Consider the following 27,450-nt stretch of genomic DNA (forward strand, 5'->3'; position numbering starts at 1 on the left):
AGAGAAAGACATCCATTCATGCCCAGAAAGGCAGATCTCTGAGCAGCTCATTGTTTTTTTCAGGTGTGGTTATACTACTCATTTCTGTATCAGCAGCAGCCCATCAGCTTGTCTCCAAGCTTCAGGTAAACCAAGTTTGGTACAAACATAGAAGGGACGTGACAAATGGTCCCTCATAAGAGGGGTAATCACAAATGGAGTAAGTGCTAGAAACATGGTCAGTGGCAGGGAAAGGAATAACAAATTACAATCAAAAGTCTGATGCCTCAGAGAATAGCAGAGATGTGAGCTTCACTTCCTGGGAGACAGGGGTTCAGTTTAATATTCCTCTGGCTCAGTGGAGTGGCAGGTGAAGACTGCAGGGATTCAGGGGCAGGTCACTGTCCAGGCCCCGGATGCTGAACCTGTGGCCCCCAGGCTCTCTCTGGTCTATTTCCATTTCACATGCTCCCTATTTTGAGAGCTGGAGCTGCTTCCTTTCCCAGCCCCAGAAGAGTTACTAATGGGCAAAGTAACAGGCTGGAAGAGTAGATAGATGAGAATAAGGTTGATGTACTTAAAACAACTATATCCTTTTATCTACGGAAACTTTAAACTATAATGATAGAGGAGAAAAGCAAAACATGTCTTTAATACCTAAATGGATAAAAAATGTTTTTATATGTCCCTCAGTGGAAGATTTTTCAGACTGTGTTTTCCAAAGGGCTTAAATCATCTTCCGTGGAGTGGCGTGTTAATCATACTGCATCGTGAAAAGGTGGTCAAAGGGCATTACACTGAGTCTCACTTGGTAGCTGAGTGAGAGATGTTGAGAGAGACCCTCCATGTGAAGCTGACCGAGGGGAGTGAAACTTGAACTTTAGATCTTAAGATTGTGCTAGCTCAGGCTCCTTTCCTTTTGCTTAAAAAAATATGACATACAGACATGGAACTCCAAGAGCCGTAAAGAGCTTCAACCACTGATTTTTAGGACATTTAAGATATGAAATATGACCTTGAACATAGCTGCTTGTGGTTCCCCCAGTTCATAAAAGGGTGGTTTTCCAGTGGCCATTTCAATGATCGTGCAGCCCAGAGACCAAATGTCTGCTGCCTTTCCATAGCCTCTTGGTCCTTTATCTATTATTTCTGGTGCCATATACTGGAGGGTACCTGGATAGAATTCAAACACAGTTACAGTTTAAAAAGAGAAAACAGAGGCACTAACAACAGTTTCAAGTTATTTACATAAATAAGAACTTAAAAGCATGATTCAGGTCTTAGTATCTCATCTTTTTAAGTTCCAGTTTTCTCTGCTGCTAATAAAAGGGGAAATAGCAGTTTTCATAATGGATTTCACTAGTGATATAAACATATCTTACTAATATTATCTGTTTATGAATAGATACTTCCTCATTTCCTAGACAGTACAGTGTAATTGAGGCATCATTTCATTGGGACCTCTTTGAAACTTCTAATAGTCATTTGAGAATAACAGAAAATACTCAACACACATTTTCTGCAATCAGTTTTTCAAATACACGGAGATTCCCTTTACGTATACTTCCAATCTTTTGCAGGAAAAATCTGGGTCATTCATCCATTTCCTTAGTCTGTTATTTCTCAATTCCTGATTGAATGCTCAGTTCTTCTGTTTTCATACTTATTTCTTAAACATGAAAACATAAAAATTTCTGAAAGCCATTGTTTAAAATAATGTAAATAATTTTGGGTGTACTTTACTCTGTAAATCTATCGTACATGGCTTCTGCTATGAGCCTGTGGTCCAGAGAATAACAGATTTAATGGGTTAAAGTCAGGTTATGAGCCATCAGTATAAACAAATCACTGGAGTGAAGAAGAGTAGAATAAAAAAGAGAGGAAATTTAAAAGGCTTCATGGAATCAAGGAGTCGAAAAGTGTGGTACGATGCAAAGAGCACTACACGGGGGCCAAGAACCCCCGGTTTTAGTTCTGATTTCGTACTTCCCAAGTGGACACGAACTTGCAATTATCTTATCAGTTACAACTAGAGGCCAAATTTATATATCTAGTTTGGAGTGATTTCTCAAAATCCGGCAATTAGTCAGGAGTACAAATAGGAACAGGAAATTGCCATATCCCTAGCTTCTGATATAAATGATGTAATCAGCAAACAGGATCCAAGATGCCATAATAAATTACTTCAAATACTGAAGCATTTGCCAAAAGAGCCACTTGAGCATTTTCTTATTCATAACCAATAAGAGACATTTTGATAAATACAAGGAACACCTTTGAATGCTCTGTGCCTGAAAACTACTGCACAAATTTCCTCTAAACAGTTCCTATAAAACCCATGGTCAAAGGCTAGAAACTGGCTGTAATGTTTTTTTAAAAAGTGAAAGTGTATTATTTTTGTCAAATGTTGTCATCTTGCCAGGTTTATCTTTGAGATCTCATCATTACATGATAGTAGCTCATGCTCACAATCACATACAACTTCACCTGTCTGTCCTCAGCTTACATCAGTCATATTTTTGAAAGAAAGCATTTCACCTGGTGAAGGATAAGGTAACCATGCTCCTCAAATTATTACTCGTAATACAAAACCGTTACAATTTCTCTTCATTGATAGTTCCCCCTAAAGTGATCATTTTTTACAATGTAAACAAAATTAAGTGATCACTGAGAAAATATGAGCTGAGGCCTACCACTCTTACTATCTGTGGACCTAAAATATATTTAATGGAAGAACTGAAGTTGTACTAATATCTCAGCAGGAATGACAACTGACCAAAAATATAGTGAATTTTTAAAATTGAATAATTCAAGTAATATCTTTGTAAGTAAATTAGTGTTTTGATTCATTAGATAATATTTCAAAGAGTGGTATTTGACGATTGTGTTTAATTATCCCCCATAGATCAGGTACCAAAAAAGCAGGTTTAATCATGTGTTCAAATCTGCTCTATTTACTCCATAAGCACATGATACGGTATTTTATATAAAGAGATTTACAGAGCTGGATAGTGAAGATCAAACCAGTCTGAGCATTAGCCCAAGGAGAACAGTGAGAGTATTAAGTCTAAAACCCAGACCTCAAATATCTTCATTAGAATAAACAAATTACTTTAAAATTAGCTATTTTAGAATATCTTTACCACTACAACCACCTGGGGAGCCACAAGACAGAAGCTAAAAGCTGCACCCCGATGTCGCCTTCCCTTCCCTCAGGCATTTCGTGGATTAACACTGCCAGAAGGGCTTCCCAGGTGGCTCAGTGGTAGAGAATCCACCTGCCAGTGCAGGACACGCAGGTTTGACCCCTGGATTGGGAAGAGCCCCTGGAGAAGGAAATGGCAACCCACTCCAGTATTCTTGACTAGAAAATTCCATGGACAGAGGAGCCTAGCAGGCTACAGTCCATGGGGTCCCAAAGAGTTGGAAAAGACTGAGCAACTGAGCACAGCACAGTTCTATGGGCCAGGCACTTAGAATGCAGGAGTGGCCAAGACAGACAGAAATCCCAGGGCTTGTGCAGCTGACATTTTCGCAGTGGAACACAGACAGCAAACTATAGTAACATACAGAAGTAAATTACAGAGTATGTTAGAAAGTGATGTGTTATGATAAAATTAGAAAAAAGCAGGAGAAGGGGATCAGAAGTGTCCGGGGAGGGCTGCCATGTAAATAGGGCAATCACTGGCCTCACTGGCATGATCTGTGAGTTAAGACTTGAAGGACATGAGGAACTTCACTATGCAGACAGCTGGGAGAAGAGTGCCATAAAAGGAAAAGGGTACGCAAATGTCCTGCCGCGGGATCCTGCCTGATGGATCGAAGGAAGTGCAGGAAGGCCTGTGCAAGGTGGGAAGGGTAGGAAGTGGGCCTAAAAGGTAACAGACTCTGAGAAGGTCTGAGCCTTGTGCATCATTGTAAGGACTGTGGTGTTTGTTGACTCCAAAAACAGAAAGCCATCGAAGTCTCTGAGTGATAGGGCTCGATTTATGTCTATATGGGATTGCTCCGGCTGTAGAGTTGAGGGGAGACAGTAGTGGAAGCAGGAGAAAAGGCTACTGAGATCATGTGTGTGAGAGGTGAGGGCGGGAGCCAGGGAGGCGCAGAGGAACTGGTCCAGATTTGGACATGTTTTGAAGACAGAGTTGATAGGTTTCCTTGGCTGACTGAGCTGAAGGGTGAGAAAAGAGAGGTGCAGTGGATAACTCTAAGGTTGGAGTGGTCAACCGAGACAGGGAAGAGTGTGGGTGGAACAGGTTTGGGGAAAAGATAATTCATTCCATTTGGCGTGTTAAGTCTAGTTGAATTGCAGCTCTTTGACTTACAAGCTTTGTGACCTCAGGCAAACTATTTAACCTCTTTGAACCTTAATTTTCTCACCATAAACTGGGATAATGATACGTAAGGATTAGGCCTGACATACAAATTTCGATGCAATAACATGTAAAGCACTTAACACAGTCTGGATGCAGAAAGTGCTCCATAAAGAATAGTTGTGGCTGCCTTCCTTCTCATCGAATCACGAAGAAGCCACACAGGCCACTGTCTTTTGACTCAGTTCATCAGAGGCTGCCTACACCTGTGACTTCACCAGCGCTGAATTAGCACTGGGAGGCCCGCACACCCCAGGCCCTCGTGATCAGTGCCGGGGACCGATCCACACGTGTGTCACACATGGACACCATATGAGGCCCGTGCAAGAAGTTCAAGCAAAGGGCTCCTGGAGGACCGCTGTACTACAACTTCTCTGGGGATTAAAGAAAATGCTTAAGATAAGCAGCAGATATTAAATTAACGTCTTCCCCAAATCAAATGTCTGAAAGTCAGGATTTTCCTCGCAGAAGTTACTGAGACTTGGCAGTATTTAAAGGGTCTCTTGCCAAATGGAGGGAATATGAGGAAAAGAAATGTAAATATATTTAAAGTTACTAGAAGGCTGGAATTCATTTTGTTTAAAAAATGCATTCTAAATGGGTTTGATTGTGTCCCGAAATACCCACTGCCATGAGAGTAGGAACTGGATCAGAGGCATTGCTGATTGAATGTTCTGAGACTTCAGACTTTCTCTTTCTCTGCCTTTCCCCCTTCCTGGCTTCCACAAGAGACACTTCAGCAAGGTGGAGAGAAAGATGGACTGGAGCAAGAAGCTCAAAGCAAAGTGCAAAGGGTGGATTAAAAATCTGAGTTCTATCACTTATAAACTCTTGTGACTTTCAGCTGTGACATCTCTTCTCTCTCAATTTCTTCATCTGCAAAATGGAAGTACTGCCATCACATCACAGAATTCAGAAATGAGGGCATTTGGACAATCTGTTTTATATTAGACCAAAGATTATCCATTACAGTATCTTTTTTTTTTTCTAAATCTCTCTCTCTGATGATAATAAGAATTTAATTTTTACTGTTATTATATTTTGCTGCACTGCAAGACTTGTGGGATTTTAGTTCCCTGACCAGAGACTGAACCCGAGCCCAGGCAGTGAGAGCGCTGAGTCTTAGCTGCTGGACCGCCAAGTCACACATGTGACCACATAGACTGCAACCTGCCAGGCTTCTCTGTCCATATGATTCTCCAGCAAGAATATTGGAGTGGGTGGCCATGTTCTCCTCCAGGGGATCTTCCTGGCCCAGGGTTCAAACCCACGTCTAATGCAGCTCCTGCATTGCAGGCGGATTCTTTACCACCAGGGAAGTCACAATAACAGGAACTTAACACTTCATGAGGAGAAAGCAATGGCACCCCACGCCAGTACTCTTGCCTGGAAATCCCATGGACGGAGGAGCCTGGTAGGCTGTAGTCCATGGGGTCGCTAAGAGTCGGACATGACTGAGCGACTTCACTTTCACTTTTCACTTTCATGCATTGGAGAAGGAAATGGCAACCCACTCCAGTGTTCTTGCCTGGAGAATCCCAGGGACGGGGGAGCCTGGTGGGCTTCTGTCTATGGGGTCACACAGAGTCGGACACAACTGAAGCGACTTAGCAGCAGCAGCAGCAACACTTCATGAGAATCAGCAGAATGGAGTGATGAAAACTTGGAGGGGAGAGCAGGGCTGGACTTCCAGATGTCCTCTCTATAACTGTTGGGCAGTCATTAATCTCTATGAGCCTTGGTTTCCTCTTGGCTACTGTTACCTTTTTGGAAGTCACTTTGTCTCCACCCTCTCAGGATTTTCGAACGGAGGGAGCTTAGTAGCTGCATTGCCTAATTTCTCAGCAAAGCTTTCTCTCCACCCTACTTCTGAGTTAGTGAGTCACTTCCTTTTTTTGAATTGAAATCTTAGTTATTTAGGTTGTGAGTAGGGGAATAGACCACAGGCAGTAAACAGATTAGGAAAGAAAGAACTCATAGGCCAAATGGGAAGTGATTAAAGTACGAGTAAGAATCACTGAGAGGCTGGGCTAAAGAAATGTTAAAAAAAGAAATGTTGTCAGGATTATAGTGGTTGTAGACCAACCAGGAGAGAAGGAATGACATGAAAAGAAAAACAAATAACAAATTGAGAGTTAAAAAAATATATATCTTCAGCAGCATTGAGCAGGAAACTGAGTTATATAAATACAAGGTAAGCAATGGTCAGATGAAATTCTGTATAGCATTTTTCAGCGAGCATCAAAAGATACCAACATGAATGTTGGTAAGAACCCAGACTAAATTTATCTCTCACATCATACTCAAACACAGCAATTATTTCTTTAATTACATAAGATCTGTATCATCACTGCGAAAACATACCAGTAAAAGTTTCAGTACATGGATTTATGCCAGCAAGCCTCTTTGATGTTCCGAAATCAGAAATCTTGAGAACACCGCTGTAGGTATTAATCAACACATTGTCACCCTAGAGAAGAAAGAACTTCAATCAGAAATGCTATCTTTCTCCCAATACTGTTTGTTATTGGCTTGAAAGTCGAATAAGAAAAGGTGTCCTTACAGCAAAAAGGATACTATTTCCATATTCTTCCTTAACAGTAACATCAGTAGTGAATTATTGACACCATTTTTGTTTACATACTATCAGTTCACAATCTGCTACTCGGGTCACAAGGTGAAACGAGGTTTATAGATAGTATAACACAAATATTTGTGTTTGATATGAGTATGATTAGTTAAATTATATTTATACCTTCCTAGTACTTGACTTATTCTATGCTGTTTTACTTCTTTTCCTGGAATATTTAGTGGCAGCACAAATAAATGGACATTCGTGTTAGTTTGAGGATAGTAATATTAACTTACTTTCAATAGTCCAATTTTGTTATAAATTTATTAGTTCTAAATTTTCCCTTTTTAAGGAGAATTTCACAGATTATCTAATTTTAGATCAACCCAGGAGTATATGATATGTGTGAGAAGTAGGGATTTTATTTTTTTCCTTCTAACTATTCATCCATTAATTGAACAAGTATTTATTGAGTAGCTATTATGGGCAAGGATACAAAGATTAACCAGCCTACAAGCCTCTTGGGAGCAGGGACCATATCCTTGTTAACTTTGCTCCATTTAGCTTCTAGCCTCATGGAGCACCTCAAACAGTGCCAGCCATGAAGTGGAAACTCAATCTTTGTTGGCTGAACATGGTTAAGGAGTTTATTCTTTGGGTAAACGCGGTAAGACATGACTATCAATCAATACCTGACTCAGGGCAGAGTGACGTATATCTGCTGTTTCTAGGACTTATTTATCATTCCAAATTCGTTCTCATAAGAAAACAATTTTTGCAAATAAAACAATTACCCATCAAAGACCTTACAAGAATGAATCCTAGTGCAACCTACCTTTATATCCCGGTGAACTATCTGATTATCATGGAGGTATTTTAATCCTTCCAGTATTTGCTTTGTATAAAAGCCAATTGTTTGCTCATTGTCTTTCAGTGGGCCCCATTTGGAACGAAGGAGAGCAGAAAGACTTCCTGTAAGTAGGGAGAAACAGTGGATAAAATCTTATTTGAATGAATTCTTTAAAGCATGTTAGTATTACAACATTAAGCTAACATTTATTGGTTATTAACAGTGGCCCAGGTATTATACTAGACACAGTACTTAGGTTCAAATATAAATAGGAAAGTTCCTGCTCTGTTGATGGTCTTTATCAAATACAGTTGAAATGGCTACTTGGGGCTTCCCCGGTGGCTCAGTGGGTAAAGAATCTGACTGCAGTGCAGGAGATGCAGGTTTGATCCCTGGGTTGGGAAGATCCCCTGGAGAATGGAATGGCAACTGATGGCAGTATTCTTGCCTAGAGAATCCCATGGACAGAGGAGCCTGGCAGGCTATATAGTCCATAGAGTGGCAGAGTCAGACACGACAGAAGCAACTTGGCACACATACACAAAAGACCACTCAGTTTGCAAACCTTAATCTCCCAATAAACTCTAGGGGCTTCCCTGATAACTCAGTTGGTAAAGAATCCATTTGGGTTTGATCCCTGGGTTGGGATGATCCCCTGGAGAAGGGAAAGGCTACCCATTCCAGTATTCTCTCCTAGAGAATTCCATGGACTCTGTAGTCCACGGGATCACAAACAGTCAGACACAACTGAGCAGCTTTCACTTTCAATAAAGTGTAAGGTTTATGTCAAAATTTTATTTACATTTACACAAATTAAGACCTGTAAACTAATAAATTCCATTCAGTTTTACTCTTCGAGATCCTAGAAAACATTTTTAAAAAGTTAGTCTTTTTTTTTTTTTTGAGGTTTTCCTAAACTTTATTATTTTTATTGAGACATAGTTGATGTACAGTATTATATGTTTCAGGTATATAACATCTGACATTTTTAAAGGTTATTTTACATTTATAGTTATCATCAAACCTTGGCTATAATCCCTGGGTTGTGCAATATATCCTTGTAGCTTATTAATTTTATATATAGTAGAAACCTACACTTTTTAAAGAAAGAAAACCATCTCTTACCTCCTGGGACCTGCTCCATGAAGATTTTAATGAAACCGTTTTCACTGAAAGAGCCCAGATACTGGACAATATTTTTGTGCTTCAGATGCTTATGCAAGGCTATTTCTTCATGCAGGGGCTGGGAGTATCTGAAAGACATGCAAATGTCAGTGAGCTAATTATGTCAGACTTTCTTGTATAAATTTAAGCAATACAAATGGGAAATTCCAGCTAAATGAATTCACCCATATATGAAATAAAATATGACCATCTAAGGCCTTTATTTCTCATCACATAAATTCGCATAAAATGTGAAGCTGGAGCCTTGGTAGGGTTTGAGGGGAACTGTGTCAGATACTAGTCTAGGTCTTTGTATATATTAGCTCATTTCTCACAACAACTCCATGAGAAGGTATTACTAAGATACCCATGTTACAGATAAGGAAATTGATTCACAGAACTAACCTATCCAAGATTTCCAAGCTAGTAAGTAACAGAACTAAGATCTGAACCCAGGAGAAGTGAAATCACCCACACAGCTCACTGTCACATTCATATTCCATTCGCTTCACAAGTTTATTATTTCAGGAGATTCCTTCCCAGGAAGACAAAATTGCAAATAATTTAAATATTCATTCCAGAACTTCCTGAAAGGTCCAACAACTCTTCAGTAAAAAAATATAAAACCATTTATATGCCAAGTCTCCTTGATTCTATTCTATCCGGTTCTACTGTATCAAATTATTTTTTATTCATTCCTAGCTGAGCCTCCATACTGAAAGACCAGCTTTAGACCAGACTTCAAAATCACGTACTTGGTATATATTGCTTTATTAAATTTTATGATGAAAGAATTTTGTATTTCTGGAACAGACAGAACAACATTTTTTTATGATTTTCTGAAGTACTATGAAGTTTGTAGACTTTTAACAATCCTGAGTATTAATATATTATCATATATTATGTTAATATAATTATTGTATAACTTAACTGTGGTAGGGTGCCAGCAATGATGAACAGAGACTCATAGCTATTTCCTAATATTTTTTCTGTTGTATGATGGAAGCTACAGGTGTGAAAAGCACTCACTATAACATAAAATATAAGCCTGATGCCTCATAATTTGCTTCAGTGCTACATGCAAGAAATGCTCAAATTTTACAGAGTCAAATCCATATAAGCAGAATGGATTTCCTGGAATGACCATAACAAATACTGGAATCAGTATTGAATAACATTAGTAGGTTGCAAAAACCCAAATTCATTTAATTATTTTTTAAATATATTTAAAATTTTAATTTATTTAATTGGCTTAGCCACGTAGCTTGCAGGATCTTAGTTCCCTGATTAGAGGCTGAACCCAGGTCCCTGAAATGAAACTGCCAAGTCCTAACCACTGGACCACAAATTGATTTAATTTAAACAAACTTTTATAACCTGTGAAACATTTCTCAGAAAGCTGCCAGCAACAACCAAAAATTGACTTGTATATTAGATCTCTTACTCATTTTACTTTTCTTCAGAATTGTTCTAGGAGCTAAAGGCTTGTATTAAACTAAACCCCTTAACAAGATATCAGTTAGGGACAATACCATTTTGACTATTGCTAGAATGAGATAACGCAAGAAATACCAGTATATAATGTTACCAAGGAGATGCTTAGGTAATGACTCTCAACTATGAAGACATTTACAAGTTACTTTTTCTATGAAGTTTAAAATGCTTTATTGATGCTAGTTAATAAGATCGCTCTTGATATGCAGGAGATAAATCAGTGGCAATATTGGGCCAATTCTTCAGATTTGGGAGATCAAGATGACTGCATAATCTGAAGCAAGAGGCTCACTCAGTTGATGACAAATAATTGAAAGGCTCTGACCCCCTGACAGCCTATTAAATATCAATCATAAATGTTTAAATATAAGATCGTGAAGAAATAAATATACAACACACGCTTCTCCTTACGTAACCAAAGGATAGCTCAAAAGTTACAATAATAGAATTCATCCTAGCTGAGAATAAGGACTCTTCTCCAGTGTGGAAACGATTAGTAATACCTAGCAATTCTCACTAAATGTAAGTGAAAGTGTAAGTACCACACACTGAATAAGCATGAAATTATAATTTGTTCAGGTCAATAAGCAACACTTGTCTGTGGGAATTACAAGAAAATCCCATTTCTTCTCAATTACCTATGACAACAGAAAGAAAAATGGTATAGACATTCAAAGATACTTAAATATGCACTTAGCTTTGAAAAATTAATATATCATACATGTCTCCAGAGCACCTCTCCTGAGTCAAATTCCCACTACAACCATTCAAAGCACTGAAGTTCCCAACCTTGGCTGGCTATTTTGCATCTCCTGGAAGGATTTTTTAAAATATCAATGTGTATGACCTACCCTAGAATTTGGGGGGTTATGGCCTGAGCATCAGTATTTTTTAAAAGTTCCCCAGGTTCCTCTAAAACATAGCTGGGTAGAAATACCTGACCTAGGAAAATAGTTGACAAATGTGTAGAATGTTAGCGGAAGCCAACTCAAGATGTACAACTAGATGGGACAAATTATGAGAGTGTCCTTAGAATCCAGCAGCTTGCTCTTATGACTACTCTGATGCTCCAACGAAGTGTTTTTAGAGTGAGGGAACCACAGAAGAAGCTGCTTTTGTTGCTATGACCTTCACTACAGATGGTAGTGTTTAGTGTATGCTGGATTATGCATTATTCACACCCATCCTACCATCTTAGCAATTATCCTTTGTAACTGCTACCTTTTTAAAAGCCACCTTGAAACTCTCCAGGTCACAAAGGTAGAAATGCTTTCTGTGTTGTATCTCACAATAACATTATAGACTTCACCTTAATCTTCTCATAGAGGTAACAAAAAGATGCCCCACAGCAGCTATCAAGAGAAGGGCTTGTCATGCAAGTGTTTTCAAACAAACCACATTATGCCAAATGGATCTTCACTGTTGGTGGTGTACTCTGTGTATGCACAGTGGCAGCTGAATAAACTTAAGCTACAAAGACAGTTTTCAAAGTGGTTTTCTTCCAAGTGACTACTTACATTTATCTGGTGGTGGGGAGGAAGGTGATATTGCTAAAGACAATCCTTTTAAATTTTATATCGCTTAAAAATCCACTCTATGTATCAATATATAATACTTAAGAACCTATAGGAATATTTGATGAAAATTTTAATATAACACACACACATACATATATATATTCCCTTGTGTATCTAGTGAATAGTTTCTATCACCATCCCAGAAGAATTCATACTTATGTCTCATGAGTTAACCAAGGAGAAATTGCAAAAATACCATAGAAAACCTAAAACTGAATTTACTGTCTACCTACCTAATATCCATTCCTCCCTTTTTCTGTGATTTTGTTTGGAGAAACAACTAGCCAACTTAAAAACTACTGAGTTTCTAACCTCCTTCATAGTCAGGAGTGGTCACTTTTGGCTAATGAAACAAGAGGTGAAAATAGGCTGGACATTTCTGAGAAAGTTCGTTTTCCTTTTCCCTCTTCCTGTCTGGAATGTAGATAAGGCAGAGTGACCACCTGTCAGAAAGTCATGTACCAAGAATGAAGACCAAGGATGGCAAAGCAGAAAGAGAACTGGGGCCCGGGACACTGGTTACAGGGGAACGAGGGGTGTCTTTCTGTGCTTGTGGTAATCAGAGAAGGCATCTCTGAGGGCTTGAGAACTGAACTTGGGACCTAATTGATGACAACGAGGCAATCCCGCCAATATGTGGTATTGGTGGCCCTGATGGAAAAAGAGAGGTCAGCGTGGCTGCAGAGGAGGAGGCGAGGCCACAGAGGGAGGCAGGTGTCTGTGTTAAGGTTCCTGGGTTTTGTGTTGTAAGAACTCACAGCCAGGTTTTAAGTAGTAATGACATGATGTGATTTCAACTTGAGAAAGAGCTCTGTGCAGTCTCTGAGGAAGGGATTTCTCTAATAGTCTTTGTGAGGACCAAAGACTCACAAGAGTATGGGACTGCCCTATGACTGTCTCTCCAATGTTGGGGGACATTTCATCAACTTTTTTTGCCCTGTGACGTCACTTTTCTGACGGCTTCAACAAGAGTCGATTTCTCAGTTGGTCCAGCTTTCCACCTGCAGTTTAGAACGGAGTGCTGACTTCCAATGTCCTTAACACACCTGACCGGAAACTGGAACTTCTGGTTCAAACCATTTTAGCTGGTGCTTATTCCCCATGTATCTATATAATAAACCAATCACGATGAAACATAACCTGAGCCCAACACACGGGCCATTCCCTTTTCTACTCTTTGAAAGTCCTAGTTACCATGGAGATGCCATCCTTCCCCAACAGAGTCTTGGGCTTGAATCACTGAGTGATGCAGCAGCTAAACCTCAGAGGGAGCTAATTAAAGCCACAAAGTTTTCAGACAGTTTCATTAATTAGAATATCACCAAAATATTTTGTAAATGCTATTAACAACTGAAATACCTTAGAAAGCAGCTTTGATTAGTCACAATTACTGTACCTGCTGTCTCTCTCTGGGATTTCCTTAATGGCGATTCTGACTTGGTTGCTCAGATCTCGACCTGCATAAACTATCCCATAAGTGCCTTTTCCTAAAACGACTCTGTCACCATTTTCATCGTATTCATAGTCATACTACGGAAAGACAAAGGGGGAGAGAAGATTGAAACATTAGCTGCAGTCCACATTTTAAACATCAACTTTTTCCAAGAGCATTTTTCCTTATTTTATCAAATGATTTTAACAAGGAAAACAATAAGATGAGGTTCTAATGAACAGTTTCAAGAACCAAAGAACAAACTTAACGCAGAGCATCGTGTGTTCCTATTTTCCCAACTGTGACAGACACCAGGCGGTGGGGGGTGGGGGCGCCAGAGAGGGACTATGTATTGAAATCCATAGAAGCGCTTCTCCAAAAGCGCACTCGGATTCTTTACCCACTGAATCCTGTTTATCACTGATTCTGAAGATGAGTATGATTAGCATCAATGTCTCTCAATAGCTATCACACTGAATTAACTGTTCTTTGGTTTTTCAGCTTTTGGTACCATCAAAGCATTTCACACTCTGCCAGGAGAAGAAAACCACTCAATGGCTTTGAGTAAGAAGAAACTTTGAGGTCTTACTAGCTGACAATATTAAGCAAGGATTATTTGTACTTTACCCCTGTTCCCAATTCCCCAAGCCTCAAAACATTTTAAAAGTGAAAAATGGGGACTTCTCTGGCAGTCTGGTAGTCAGGACCCTGTGCTTCCACTGCAGGGGCCATGGGTTCTATCTCTGGTCTGGGAACTAAGATCCCACATGTCTCGTGGCATGACTAAAAAAAAATAGAATAAAAAAAATGTTTTTTAATGTAAAATTTTAAAAAAGGAAAAACTTCAAAATGAAGTAAAAACGTCATTTTTGATGCAAAAAAGGAAATACCTACAGCCCTAAACCCATAGTGGCAAGCATCTCAGTCGAATATGGAAAATAGCATCAAATAAATGAAAGGGATATAGTGACCTTTAGAACTTCCCAGGTGGCTCAGTGGTAAAGAATCTGCCTGCCAAGCAGAAGTCACGGGTTCAATCCCCAGGTCAGAAAGATCCCCTGGAGAAGGAAATGTCAACCCACTCCAGTATTCTTGCCTGGAGAATCCCATGGACAGAGGAGCCTGGCAGGCTGCAGTCCATAGGTCACAAAGGAGTGGGAAACAACTTAGCAGCTAAACGACAACAACATGTGACATTTGGTAGACATCTCAGACCTGGAGGCGTCATCCACAAAGGCATCTTTTGTTGTGGACTTAACCTACAGGAATCATAGTCATCAAATGATCAAGCCATGTCTATGTAAAAGCCCAATGTAAAACTACAGACCAACAGGAGAGACCATAAAAACAAGCTCCTTCTTTTGTCTGTATTTTGCTAGAGTATAAAACTAGCAGCACATAGCTAGGTTCAACTCACAGAAGGGTTGGGTTAGCCATTTAAAAAAAAAACAACTGATTTCTAACATTTGTATATTAGCAAATTTAATATTAACACACAAAATAATCCAAAATAAGATAATGATCATGGATTTTGACACTAAACTAACAGCATAGCCTTAAATATAGAGAGCTGATAAAATTACAAAGAAAAATATACAATATAAACCATAATAGGTTCTAAATAGAACCCTTTTAGAAACCAATATATCTAGCAGACAAATTCAAAATAGAGACCCTAATGGCACAAATAACAAGTTTGGTATGGTAGATACAGAGATAGCGACAAATTCCTTCCATGCATATATGAAAAATATAAAATAATTAGTCACATATTAGGCCACAAAGAAAATTTCAACAAATTTCAAAAAACAGCTATGATAAAGACCATGATCTTTGACCATAAGATACTAAAAATAAGACAGCCAAAAACTATATTTGAAAACTGAGCATTGCAATTAAAATTATCAAGGGATTAGAAAATAAATGATCATGGGAATTTCAAAGTAGTTCAAAAAGAATGACAAGGAGAGCATTGCACGTCAAAAACTACAGATTTAGAACTATGTACATAAAATTTTTCATAGTTTTAAAGAATTGCATTAGAAAACAGAAAACTTTTAAATGATCAAGTTAAATGGTCAAGAAAATACACAAAGAAGAATATATTACTATCCAAAGAGAGTAGAAGAGTTTCTGGTTTTGGCAATATGGTAGGCTATGTACAGGAAAATGTTCCCACCAAAAAAAAACTAGACAAAATTAAATAGACATACTTTAAATGTCTAGTGTGTGTGCTCAGTCATGCCCAACTCTTTGCTACCCCATGGACTGTAGCCCACCAAGCTCCTCTGTCAATGGGATTTTTCCAGGCAAGAATACTGAAGTGGGTTACCATTTTCTACTCCATTAAATGCCTAGCTGGGCTTATAAAAAAGTAAAGAAGACTTCTAGGAACTAGAAATTACAAGGCAAAGGGACACTCCAGGGATAATCACAAGAACTGATGACCTTGCAGCCCAAGTGCTGGGGGTGAAGTCTTCTAGATTTATAAATCTAGGGCAGAGGTTGGCAAACAGTTTCTGCAAAGGGCCAGATATTGATAATTTTCAGATTTGTGAGCCATACGATCTCTATGGCAGCAACTCAACCCTGCCATTGTCAGTAGCTCAGTCAATACAGAAGCAAATGGGCATGGCTGTGTTCCAGTCAAGAGAAGTGGTGGGCTGGTTTTGGTGTCTGGGCTGAAGTGAAGTGAAGTGAAATCGCTCAGTTGTGTTCGACTCTTTGTGACCCCATGGACAGTAGCCTGCACCAGGCTCCTCCGTCCATGGGATTTTCTAGGCAAGAGTACTGGAGTGGGTTGCCATTTCCTGTGTCTGGGCTACAGTTCATCAATTCCTTATCTGAGACTTTGGTCTTAATGCTCACTGGGGATAGCAAATGAAACCTGGTGCCTATGGAAGGTGAAGAGATAGAATACACAAAACCAGGGTCCTTGAAGGACTGTAATTTGGTGAAAGGATATATTAGAAAAAAGTCAGCCCACAGCACTGAGAAACGAAAAGAAAACTTTGTCTGTCTTAGATTAAGCTCTGAGTGGACAAAGTCTCCTCTGAATACTTTCAACCACTGGCTGACACTCTGCTGTCTGGAGCTCAAATGGACAGTTGTCATTAATACCCGTAATCTGTATCGAGCCTGAAAAATTCCTGAGTGACAACAGAAACAAAGCAAAACATTTAAAAGAAGACTCCCTTAACACAGGCTATAAAGGATCCACCAGTGAAATTAAGCTCATAATCAAAAATTTAAAAATATATAACAAAATAATTCACCATCAGTGAGTACTGGTTGATTTGACAAGTATCACTCTAAAATAAGTACATTTAACATAAAGATATAAAATAAGAAATCCAAAATATGAGGAAAGAATGAAAAGTGAAAGTGAAAGTGACTCAGTCATGTTCAACTCTTTGGGATCCCATGGACTGTATAGTCCATGGAATTCTCCAGGCCAAAATACTGGAGTGGGTAGCCTTTCCCTTCTCCAGGGAATCTCCCCAAATCAGGGATCAAACCAATGTCTCCCACATTGCAGGGGGATTCTTTATCAGCTGAGCCACAAGGGAAGCCCAAGAATACTGGAGTGGGTAGCCCATCCCATCTCCAGGGGATCTTTCCAACCCAGGAATCAAACCAGGGTCTATTGCACTGCAGGAGGATTCTTTACCAACTGAGCTATCAGGGAAGCCCTTGAGAAAAGGATAAAGACACTCTAAAAAGGGCCAGACAGACTTGAGACAGATTCAAACATAACCTCCAGAAGTTGAGCCCTAAATAGGAAAAGAAAAAAATAAAATTCCCAATCAGATATGATATAGGGAAACTACAAAATATCAAAGGCAAAGAGAGGATGATAAAAGGAAGCAGAGAATTTTTTTTTTTTTTAAAGAACAAATAACCCACAAAGGCAGGTAATCTGGTTACTCTGCAAATTCTCTGAGGTACACACTCTCAACTTGAGAGACTACTATCACAAAGGATGAGGAAGATGGGGGGCATATTGTTACCAGCTCGTTTATTTGCTTCCAAGAGGCTTCCAAGCCTTGATAGAGGCAATCAGGTTGTATTCTTCCGGAGAATGCTATGCCCACTACCATGGCAGGACTTGGTGAACACGGATCTCCCTATCATGGACCCTATTCTGCCAGAGGAAAGAGGCCAAGCTCTGGAAAAGAGATATCTACTTTTCCAGTGGCAACACTTTACCCAATGTACATTAGAGAATACTCCTATTCTAGCAATCTGACATATGGCTAAAGATTGTCCTTAGACCAGAGGAGAAAAACAGTTATGTTTACAGGATAAGAGAATGGGAAACAGGGATCGTTTAGCAAATTCTCCAGACTGGAAGATACTCCAGCAAAGAGGCAGTACACACAGTCCAAAAATTCTACTTGAAGGATCCCAAGTCTCTACATCCAACTCTTGGTCCAGACTTTCGTCATGCTATACCATGCATGCTGGAAATCTACCAGCCAGGACCCAGGCTGGCAGGAGGCAGGACGGGGACCATCATCAAAGTCCTGTAACTCATCTTTGCCAGTGTGGCCTATCAAAGGGAGGGAAACCTACACACTGAATCTAGTACTACCACCACCTTACATTATTATGATGCACTGGTAGTGCAGTCGCCAAGTCGTGTCAGACTCTTGGGACCCTATGGACTCCATGCCAGGCTTCTCTGATCATGGATTCTCCAGACAAGAATACTGGAGTGGATTGCCATTTCCTTCTCCAGGGGATCTTCCTGATCCAGGAATTGAACTCGGGTCTCCTGCACTGCAGGCAGATTCTGAACCAACTGAGCTGTGAGGGAAGCCCCTTTTATAATGCACTATATAATTTTAATTATCATAATTAAAAGAAAAAATATCAGCTTTTAATAATCTACCTCATTTGATGGTCATAATAAGCCTATGTCATAGCAGGAAAGGTCTATGATTAGCTCCAGTTTACAAATGATCAAAAATATCTTCCACTGAAAATATGTGAAAATGGTGGTTTAAACCTAGCCCATCAGATCCTACCAAGGCCATAGAACAATCTTTTTTACAGTTATCAACATTCAAAAAACTAAGATTATGGCATCCAATCCTATCACTTCATGGCAAATAGATAGGGGAAAATGGAAACAGTGGCAGATATTATTTTCTTGGGGTCTAAAATCACTGGGGACAGTGATGGCAGCAACAAAATTAAAAGACGCTTGCCCCTTGGAACGGAGAAGGCAATGGCACCCCACTCCAGTACTCTTGCCTGGAAAATCCCATGGATGGAGGAGCCTGGTAAGCTGCAGTCCATGGGGTCGCTAAGAGTTGGACACGACTGAGTGACTTCACTTTCACTTTTCACTTTCATGCACTGGAGAAGGAAATGGCAACCCACTCCAGTGTTCTTGCCTGGAGAATCCCAGGGATGGTGGAGCCTGATGGGCTGCCGTCTCTGGGGTCGCACAGAGTAGGACACGACTGAAGCGACTTAGCAGCAGCAGCAGCCCCTTAGAAGAAAAGCTATGACAAACCTAGACAACGTATTAAAAAGCAGAGACATCACTTTGCCAACAAAGATCCATATAGTTGAAGCTATGGCTTTCAGTAGTCATGTATGGAAGTGAGAGTTGGACCATAAAGGCTGAACAACGAAGAATTGATACTTTTGAGTTGTGGTGCTGGAGAAGACTCTTGAGAGTCCCTGGACAGCAAGATCAAACCAGTCAATCCTAAAGGAAATCAGTCCTGAATATTCATTGGAAAGACTGATGCTGAAGCTCCAATACTTTAGCCAGCTGATGCAGAGAGCCAATTCATTGAAAAGACCCTGATGCTGAGAAAGATTGAAGGCAAGAGGAGAAGGGGGTGACAGACGATGAGATGGTTAGATGGCATCATCGACTAAATGGACGTGACTTTGAGTCAACTTGGGGAGATGGTGAAGGGCAGGGAAGCCTGGTGTGCTGCAGTCTATGGGTCACAAAGAATAGGACACAACTGAGGGACTGAATAACAATAACATCAGATTCTAGATTTTCTATTCTTCCTACCACCAATGCTGCAGGAAAATCTTTTTCACAGTGTAAGAACTTATAAGATAGATCTCAGTTCTGTTTCCAAACACCAGTATTGTAAAGATGTTCCAGTATATTCTTGGTATCCACTGAATACCCATATATATTCAAGCAGACAGAGGGTAGACATCTGTTGGCCATCTTAGACTCCATTCTTCCCTTTCTCCCCAGGTCACATTGACTGCCAAATGCCACTAGGCTGATCCTCACTGCTCTTGCCTCAGATCAGGCCCTCCTTGCTTCTGTGTGTGTGTGCGTGCTCAATCGCGTCAGTTGTATCCATCTCTTTGTGACACTACAGACTATAGCCCACCAGGATCCTCTGTCCACGAAATTCTCCAGGCAAGAATACTGGAATGGGTTGACATGCCCTCCTCCAGGGGATCTTCATGACCCAGGGATTGAGCCTGCATCTCTTATATCTCCTGCATTGGCAGGCAGGTTCTTTACCACTCACACCACCTAGGAAGCCCCCTTGTTCCTGTATTATTCTACAAATCCTCAACAGGCCTTCCTGCTACCTCCTACCCTGTTGCTTGGTTTTCCAACTCACTCTCCAAAAAGTTAGCAGTGAACTTCCCAAAGTCTAAGGTTCCCAAGTGAACTTTCCACATTCATACCACTGCTTCTGCTTTATGTGTTCCTCGTCACTTTCAGGATCAAATCCAAACTCCTTGGCCTGGAGTCAATACCCTTCAGAATCTCTTTGCTGCCTCTGTGTCCAGCCTGCTATCTCATCAATGTCCTCCAAAAACTCCCAGTGAAGTTCCCCAGATCTTTGTGCCTTTATACATAGGTGTTTTCTACCTAAGGAGTTCTGCCTCGTCCTTTAAAATAAGGAAGCTTTCTTGAACTGTCCACCTAATCCTCAAAGCTGGGTTAGATTCTGGTCTGATAGGCTTCCAAGGCCTTTTGCCCTCATTCACGGAGGCATTTTTCACTCTTCTCTTAGGCCATCTGCATTCCAGTCTCTACTCTGAGATCATTGAGAACCAGGACTTTATCTTGAATTGGTCTGTCCCTAGTCTTAGCCATATTTGTATTGCAGTAGAGGTTCAGTGAATATTTGCTTAATCAATCGGGCTATAGAAAATTTAACGGAAACCTTTTCTTAGTTTGTTTTTCCACTGTGGAGCCCTAACCACTGAACCATCAGAGAATTCCCTTGATAACAACCAGATGCCAAAACAAAACATTTACCATCAGTATCCTTTTGTTCTTCATTGAGAGGAGTTTTGCCACAGGAATACCTACTTAGCATAGTGAAGAATATACAAGCCTCGATGAAACTGCTCAAGGTTTAGTATCCCTCAGGAATGCAAGGCATCAAAAGACTGTTCTTTTTTAAAAAGAATATTAACTATAGAAGTTGCCTCCTGTTAGACAGAGTGGTCATAGTGAAACTCAAAAGGGCTTTCAATAAAACCAAAAACCATTCCAATGCATGATTGCCACTTGGTTTCTTTTTTCTTCTTTAATTAATTAATTTATTTTGGCTGTGCTAGGTTCTTAGGTGCGGCTCACGGGATCTTTGCAGCAGTGTGCGGGCTTCTGAGTTGTGCCATATGAACTCTTATTTGCAGCATGCCAGATCTAGTTCTCCAAACAGGGATTGAACTAGGGCCCCCTGCACTGACAGTGTGGAGCCCTACCAACTGGATCACCACAGAAGTCCCTTTCTTCTTTTTTTTAATCCCCTCTTCTTTTTCTTACAATATAGAGATATAATTTTAAAAGGCAGGCTTGAGAAGACTTCCAAGACCTTTAAGCACACAGAATTATCTCTGTGATGACCAGAAGAAGTAGAAAGAAGTCTTGACCAAAGCCACTGCTACTGCTACTGCTACTGCTAAGTCACTTCAGTCCTGTTCGACTCTGCGACCCCATAGATGGCAGTCCACCAGGCTCCCCCGTCCCTGGGATTCTCCAGGCAAGAACACTGCAGTGGGTTGCCATTTCCTTCTCCAATGCATGAAAGTGAAAAGTGAAAGTGAAGTCGATCAGTCATGTTCGACTCTTAGCGACCCCATGGACTGCAGCCTACCAGGCTCCTCCATCCATGGGATTTTCCAGGCAAGAGTACTGGAGTGGGGTGCCATCGCCTTCTCCATGACCAAAGCCAAGGGTCTGTTAAATAACGAAAATGGGAAAAAAAAAAAAAAGGCAGGGGCTGGGGGAATCAAGTGTTTTTAAAAATAAGAATAAAATTACACTGCTTATATAGTTTGCATTCTATTTCTATGGCAATGGGTTAACAAACCAGGTGTTGCTATGGGAGACAACTGCATTTTGAAGCAACGATGGGAATGCTTCTAGAATCAGCCTCACTTGTTGCCTGCCCAGAACTGTCTAAACTGGCGCGCGTAGGAAGACAATCTTGACAAGGCCAAACACCAAAGCTGTGACTCACTTAGTCCTTGCACTGTCAAGGGACTCACAGTAAAACAGTCACCTTCTAAAAAGCCACGTGCTGTCCCTGGTATTAATTACCTTAGCTTAGTAGTCACCTCAAGGACTCAAGTCGTAGCTTTGCTACTTTTCTAGTTATAATGCCTTAGTAAGATGTAAATGCTAAAAGCATTAATTACTAATAGCATTAAGAGAAGAGTAAAAATGTGGTAGGTATAAATATCTACTTCTATAGCTCTCTCCTTTCTCAGATCTTTACTCACATCTTCCCTCCTCAAGGCTTCCTTGTGTAAAATCACATTTCTGTTTCACTATAACTTCCTAAATCCTTCCCTGCTTAATTTTTCTCCTTTATGTTGATCATTACTCAAACATAGCATGCATTTTACTTACTTACTGTCTCCCACTAGAGTGTAAGCTCAGTGAAGGTAAGGATTTCCTCTATTTTGTTCCCTGCTAGATCCCCAGCACCTAGAAGAGTGTCTTCCTCATAGCAGGTGTCCAATATATATTTGGTGAATGAATTGATGGGATCCACTGGGACTCCCTAATGTGGTATAAAGATTATTTTAAGATAAAAACAACTGAAGAAATAGCTGCAGAAAAAACCTTTTCTAAACATATTTTGCTGACTTAAGCAAAGCCTCTTGAAAATATAGATGCCACAATCTCCTCTCCAGGAGGTTTAGGACCCCTTATATCTGGACCACCAGCTTCCCTGGTGGTAAAGTGTCTGCCTGCAATGCGGGAGACCTGGGTTTGATTCCTGGGTTGGGAAGATCCACTGGAGAAGGAAATGGCAATCCACTCCAGCACTCTTGCCTGGAAAATCCCATGGATGGAGGAGCCTGATAGGCTACACTCCATGGGGTCGCAAAGAGTGGGACACGACTGAGCGACTTCACTTTCACTTTTCATATCTGGATGAGAAATTACTAAACAAAACCTTTTTCAAAACTTCCCATACTTTCCACTTGTTTCTCATTAGTTTCCCACCATGTTGCTTCCCCTTGAAGTCCTTCTAAAAACTTTTCTTTAAAAAAATTTTTTACCGTGCTTTTTTTCTTGATGTGGACCAGTTTTTAAAGTTTTTATTGAACATGTTATAATATTACTTCTGTTTCATGTTTTGGATTTTTGGCCATGATGCATGTAGGATCTTAATTCCTTGACCAGGAATTGAACCCACATCCTTTGCATTAGAAGGTGAAGTCTCAACCACTGGACTGCCAGGGAAGTCCCAAAGACTTTTCCTATTAAGATAAATAAACTTTTAAATCTAGCTATGCAGGAATTACTTCTTTGCATATTCCTTCATATAGGAATAAACTGTTGTCTTTTCTCCTGTTAATCTTTGTCAGTTAATTTGCAGGCCTCTAATCACTGAACATGAGTTGACAGAGGAAAAAAGTTTCTTTTTCTTGCAACGGAACAAATGAATGAGTAACAAACATATTCTTATCATACAACACCATAGTGACAGCTATTCCAAGGCAGTGCAGTAACTGTGGGTGATCAGCTTCAGGTCTGGTTGTGGTTTAGTCACTAAGTCACGTCCAACTCTTTTATGACCCCATGGACTGTAGCCTGCCAGCCTCCTCTGTCCATGGGATTTCCCAGGCAAGAATACTGGAGTGGGTAGCCATTTCCTTCTCCAGGGCACGCACCTCCCCAACCCAGGGGTTGAACCCGCCTTTCCTGCACTGGCAGGCAGGTTCTTTACCGCTGAGCCAGATCTGTACAAAAATAGAAACACGAGGCCAAAGAAAAACAAACCAGTGTGCTACTGGGTGACTCTGAATTGATTTAAATGAATTCTAAACCATAATTCACGGTTAATGTTTGTGAGGCAAATCATCAAAAAATAAATGGTAAGGTTTCATCATCCAGCAGATGTTTGAGTGAAAGGAAAACATTTCATTTGTCTTACTTGTTCCTAATCCATCACACAGGGGGCAACTTCCTCTCTATGCAGCCTGGAAATTACACAGAAACAGGTTCACAGGGCCAGCTGCTATGATTACTTCAGGCTTGTGTCAATTGGATGCCCATTCTGATAAAACAGTGATGTACAAATGCATAAAAGAAAAAGGAGCACATGGGAAAAGGGAAGGAGAATATCTGTATGTTTGAAAGAGGCATGAAGAGGAAGGCAACACATTCTGTACTGAACACCAAAGGAACTCAGTAATTTATGGTTTCTTCCAAACAACTAAAAAAGAGAGAGGGAGAGATTAAGCAAATGGGCGGAGAGTGGCTTGATTGTGGTATTCAGCTTGATTATGGTATTCATTCTTTCATTGACTTCACATTGATTAAACAATCATCAAGCTCATTCCCCAGCATTTACTCTGCCCTCCTCCAATCTCTATCCCTCTCCTCCCAGTTTGAGATATTGTCTAAACAACTCTGGTTTTGTCACTCCTCAGCTTCAAACCCTTCTAAGCCTTCTGAATGAACGGCTTGGATGCCTGACCCCTGCAAGACGATGGGGTGAAAAGGGAAAGAAGGCAACAGTCCAGCCTTGGGATGTAAATAGTCCAATGCAGGCTACTGAACTACAGGGAAATGAAAAGAGTTAGGGCCGAGGACGGGGCAAAAATGCTGTTAAGGGCAGAGAAAAGTGAAAAGATGTGGTGAAAATGGTTCAAGGTAAAAAGCACCCTTGAGTTGTATCTCAAAAAGTTAGAGCAGAGTCACCAAGTAAAACAAAGGAGAAAAAGCATGTGGAGTTGGGCATCTGCATGCCAAGTCCAGAGGCTGGAACAGCATGGCTGTTTGAATAATGGACAGGAGTTTGGCACTGCAGGACGGCAGGGTGGAAAGGAAAGGGTAGGTTACAGCCAGAGAGATAAGAATATTGTATGGTGCAGAAATCTTCTAAAAAGAACAGCATCAAAGATTTTTATTTTTATGTTTTAAAATGCCATTTGCAGTGGCATGGATGGATCTAGAGAGTGTCATACTGAGTGAATTAAGTCAGACAGACAAATATCATATGCTTATATGTAAAATCTAAAGACATGGTACAAATGAGCCTATTTACAAAACAGAAGTTGAGTCACAGATGTAGAAAAACTTGCATGGAACTGACATATACATACTACTATATACAGAATAGACAACGAATAAGAACCTACTGAATAGCACAGAGAACTCTATTCATTACTCTGTAATGACCCATATGGGAACAGACTCTAAAAAAGAGTGGATATATGTCCACGTATAACTGACTTTGCTGTACTACAGAAACTAACACAACATTGTAAATCAACTATACTCTTAAACAAAAAACTTAAGAAAATAAAAAAGCTTTTTAATTAGGGAAGTCACAGGATTAAATCTGCCTGAGAGATCTCTCCAGTGATGGCAGGGCCAGTGTTATTGATGGCAGGAGAGATAACAGGCCATATGAGAGATGATGAGGACGTGAGATAGAGGACTGACAGTGGAATGAAGGGGCTGGAAGAAACACTGGCTGTGAGACTGGAGCAGAGATTCTCGGAGGTATCTGCCTTGGGTACCTGTGCAGATGCCCTTGTTCTTAGTACAGACATGAAAGGCTGGGAGAACAAAAACACGGACCACGGATGGTAAGTGTTCAAACCCTGACAGTTGACTACAATCAATTGTTCAATGAGTTCAGTGTAAATTTATTAATATAATAAGTTCTTTAAGCTATGGGTTCATACCTCTTCCATTTCAAAAGATAGCCCTGAATCAAAAACATGGCCTTGAATCAAAAGAAGTTGTTTCTCTTTCTGTTTAAAAATAGAGAAGCCCTCTGACAGTGGTATTGAGCTATATTTAGGAAACCTTGTACAGTTTGTACTAATCTTGAAATTTGTTTAAAATGTGAGCTAGGAAAGGACATGTAAGATCTTCTTGTTCAACTCTCATTTAAGGAATGGTATCATCTTAATCCAGCAGGAGTAAGAATTATGTCCAAAGTTATCACACTGGTTATTGGCAAAGTCAGAGCTAAAACCCAAGGCCTCTGACCCCAGAACAGGGATCTTACTAGAGTAGAGTCAGGTTTGATCAATTGGAAGAAGGGTTTGACCATGACCCAAACAAGCCTGAATCCCTCCCACAATTGTACTGCTTCAGATAAAAAGCATTCAAAATCAGAAAGAAAAGCAAAGCTTAACTTGGACTTTAGGTAAGTTTTTCAAACACCAGGAAGTCTAAGGTTTAGTTCAAATTTGTGGTTTATGGAACCACATTAATAGCTAATGTCTGCCAAATGCTGCTATCACCCCATGAAAAGTTAAAAAACATTTAAAAAGAACATCTGATCTTTCTAAAATTTTAATTTTGTTTTGGGCCAATTTGAATTCTATCTCAAATGGAGGTTAAGATCAGAAAATAATTATTCTGCATATAAAATCTTAAACACCAAAGTAATCCTTCTCACTTATACTGTAAAGAATAGGAAGAGAAGGAATTATTTTCAGTATATCATTCACAGCCTGAAGTTTGAGTTCAGTTTGCAGTAATGAAATTAAGGAACAAATTTTAATCAAATATTTAGAATACTAAAAACCTGATGTTATGGTGCTAGTTGTAAAGAACCCACCTGCCAATGCAGGAGACATAATCCAGGGTCCAAAAGATCCCCTGGATGAGGGCATGGCAACCCGCTCCAGTATTCTTGCCTGGAGAAACCCATGGACAGAAGAGCCTGGTGGGCTATAGTCCATGGGGTCACAAAGAGTTGGACACAACTTAAGCGACTTAGCCCATGCACACACAATGTTAGTCATGAATATTGAAAATATCTAAGAAATGTGATCAAGACTATAATGGAGTTATCATAAGTTATGCAAAAATATAAGTTCAGGTTATTTAATAACTCATGTTGTATAGGTGCTCTGGCCATGAAGGGACTAGGAGGGCCATGAAGGGCCTGGAGAGCCAAGATGGACATCATCATCTTCACAACCCAGAACATCACTGTATCCATTCATTCATGTCATGCTACCAGAACACCCAAGACTACATCAGCAATGGCACTAGTTGTAGCAATAATAGCAAACTAAGCCAAAATACTTAAAACAAGTATGCTTGAGTTCACTGTATAGACTATACAATCCACTGGGAATACTGCAGAAGCCATTCTGTGTCAGAGATTTTAAATTATTCGGATAGAACACAAATGACATATAAGAAGGATCAGAGTGTTTTTCTAACATTAAAAGAATAGTGTCCCTGCACTTTCTTGAGAAGGTCTCCCAGGTGGCTCAGTGGTAAAGCATCCATCCATCTGCCAATGCAGGAGACTTGGGTTCTATCCCTGAATTGGGAAGATCCCCTGGAGGAGGAAATGGCAACCCACTCCAGTATTCTTGTTGGGAAAATCCCATGGATAGAGGAGCCTGGTGGGCTACAGTCTATGGGGTTGCAAAGAGTTGGACATTACTGAGCAACTAAGCATGCATACACTTTCTTGAGAAGAGTGGGTTAGGAGCACTTTGATAAATCAGAGAGCTCTACGGTATGAGTTGTTTTTTGTGAGGTCAGATCTACTAAA

General features: G+C 40.1%; 1 protein-coding gene across 2 annotated transcripts in view; it reads right to left on the reverse strand.

The window, feature by feature from the left end:
* MAP3K5 (mitogen-activated protein kinase kinase kinase 5) overlaps positions 1–27,450 on the reverse strand; it is a 228,642-nt gene that overhangs the window by 39,798 nt on the left and 161,394 nt on the right. For both annotated transcript variants that reach the window (XM_019967491.2, XM_070796245.1), the window contains exons 15-19: positions 13,406–13,539; positions 8,900–9,027; positions 7,760–7,896; positions 6,717–6,822; positions 995–1,152 (exon numbers count right to left, since the gene is read on the reverse strand). In XM_019967491.2, coding sequence (XP_019823050.2) covers positions 995–1,152; positions 6,717–6,822; positions 7,760–7,896; positions 8,900–9,027; positions 13,406–13,539 — 663 coding nt within the window. The remainder of the gene's footprint in view (positions 1–994; positions 1,153–6,716; positions 6,823–7,759; positions 7,897–8,899; positions 9,028–13,405; positions 13,540–27,450) is intronic.

This window comes from Bos indicus, chromosome 9, assembly GCF_029378745.1.
Source record: "Bos indicus isolate NIAB-ARS_2022 breed Sahiwal x Tharparkar chromosome 9, NIAB-ARS_B.indTharparkar_mat_pri_1.0, whole genome shotgun sequence".
Taxonomy (NCBI): domain Eukaryota; kingdom Metazoa; phylum Chordata; class Mammalia; order Artiodactyla; family Bovidae; genus Bos; species Bos indicus.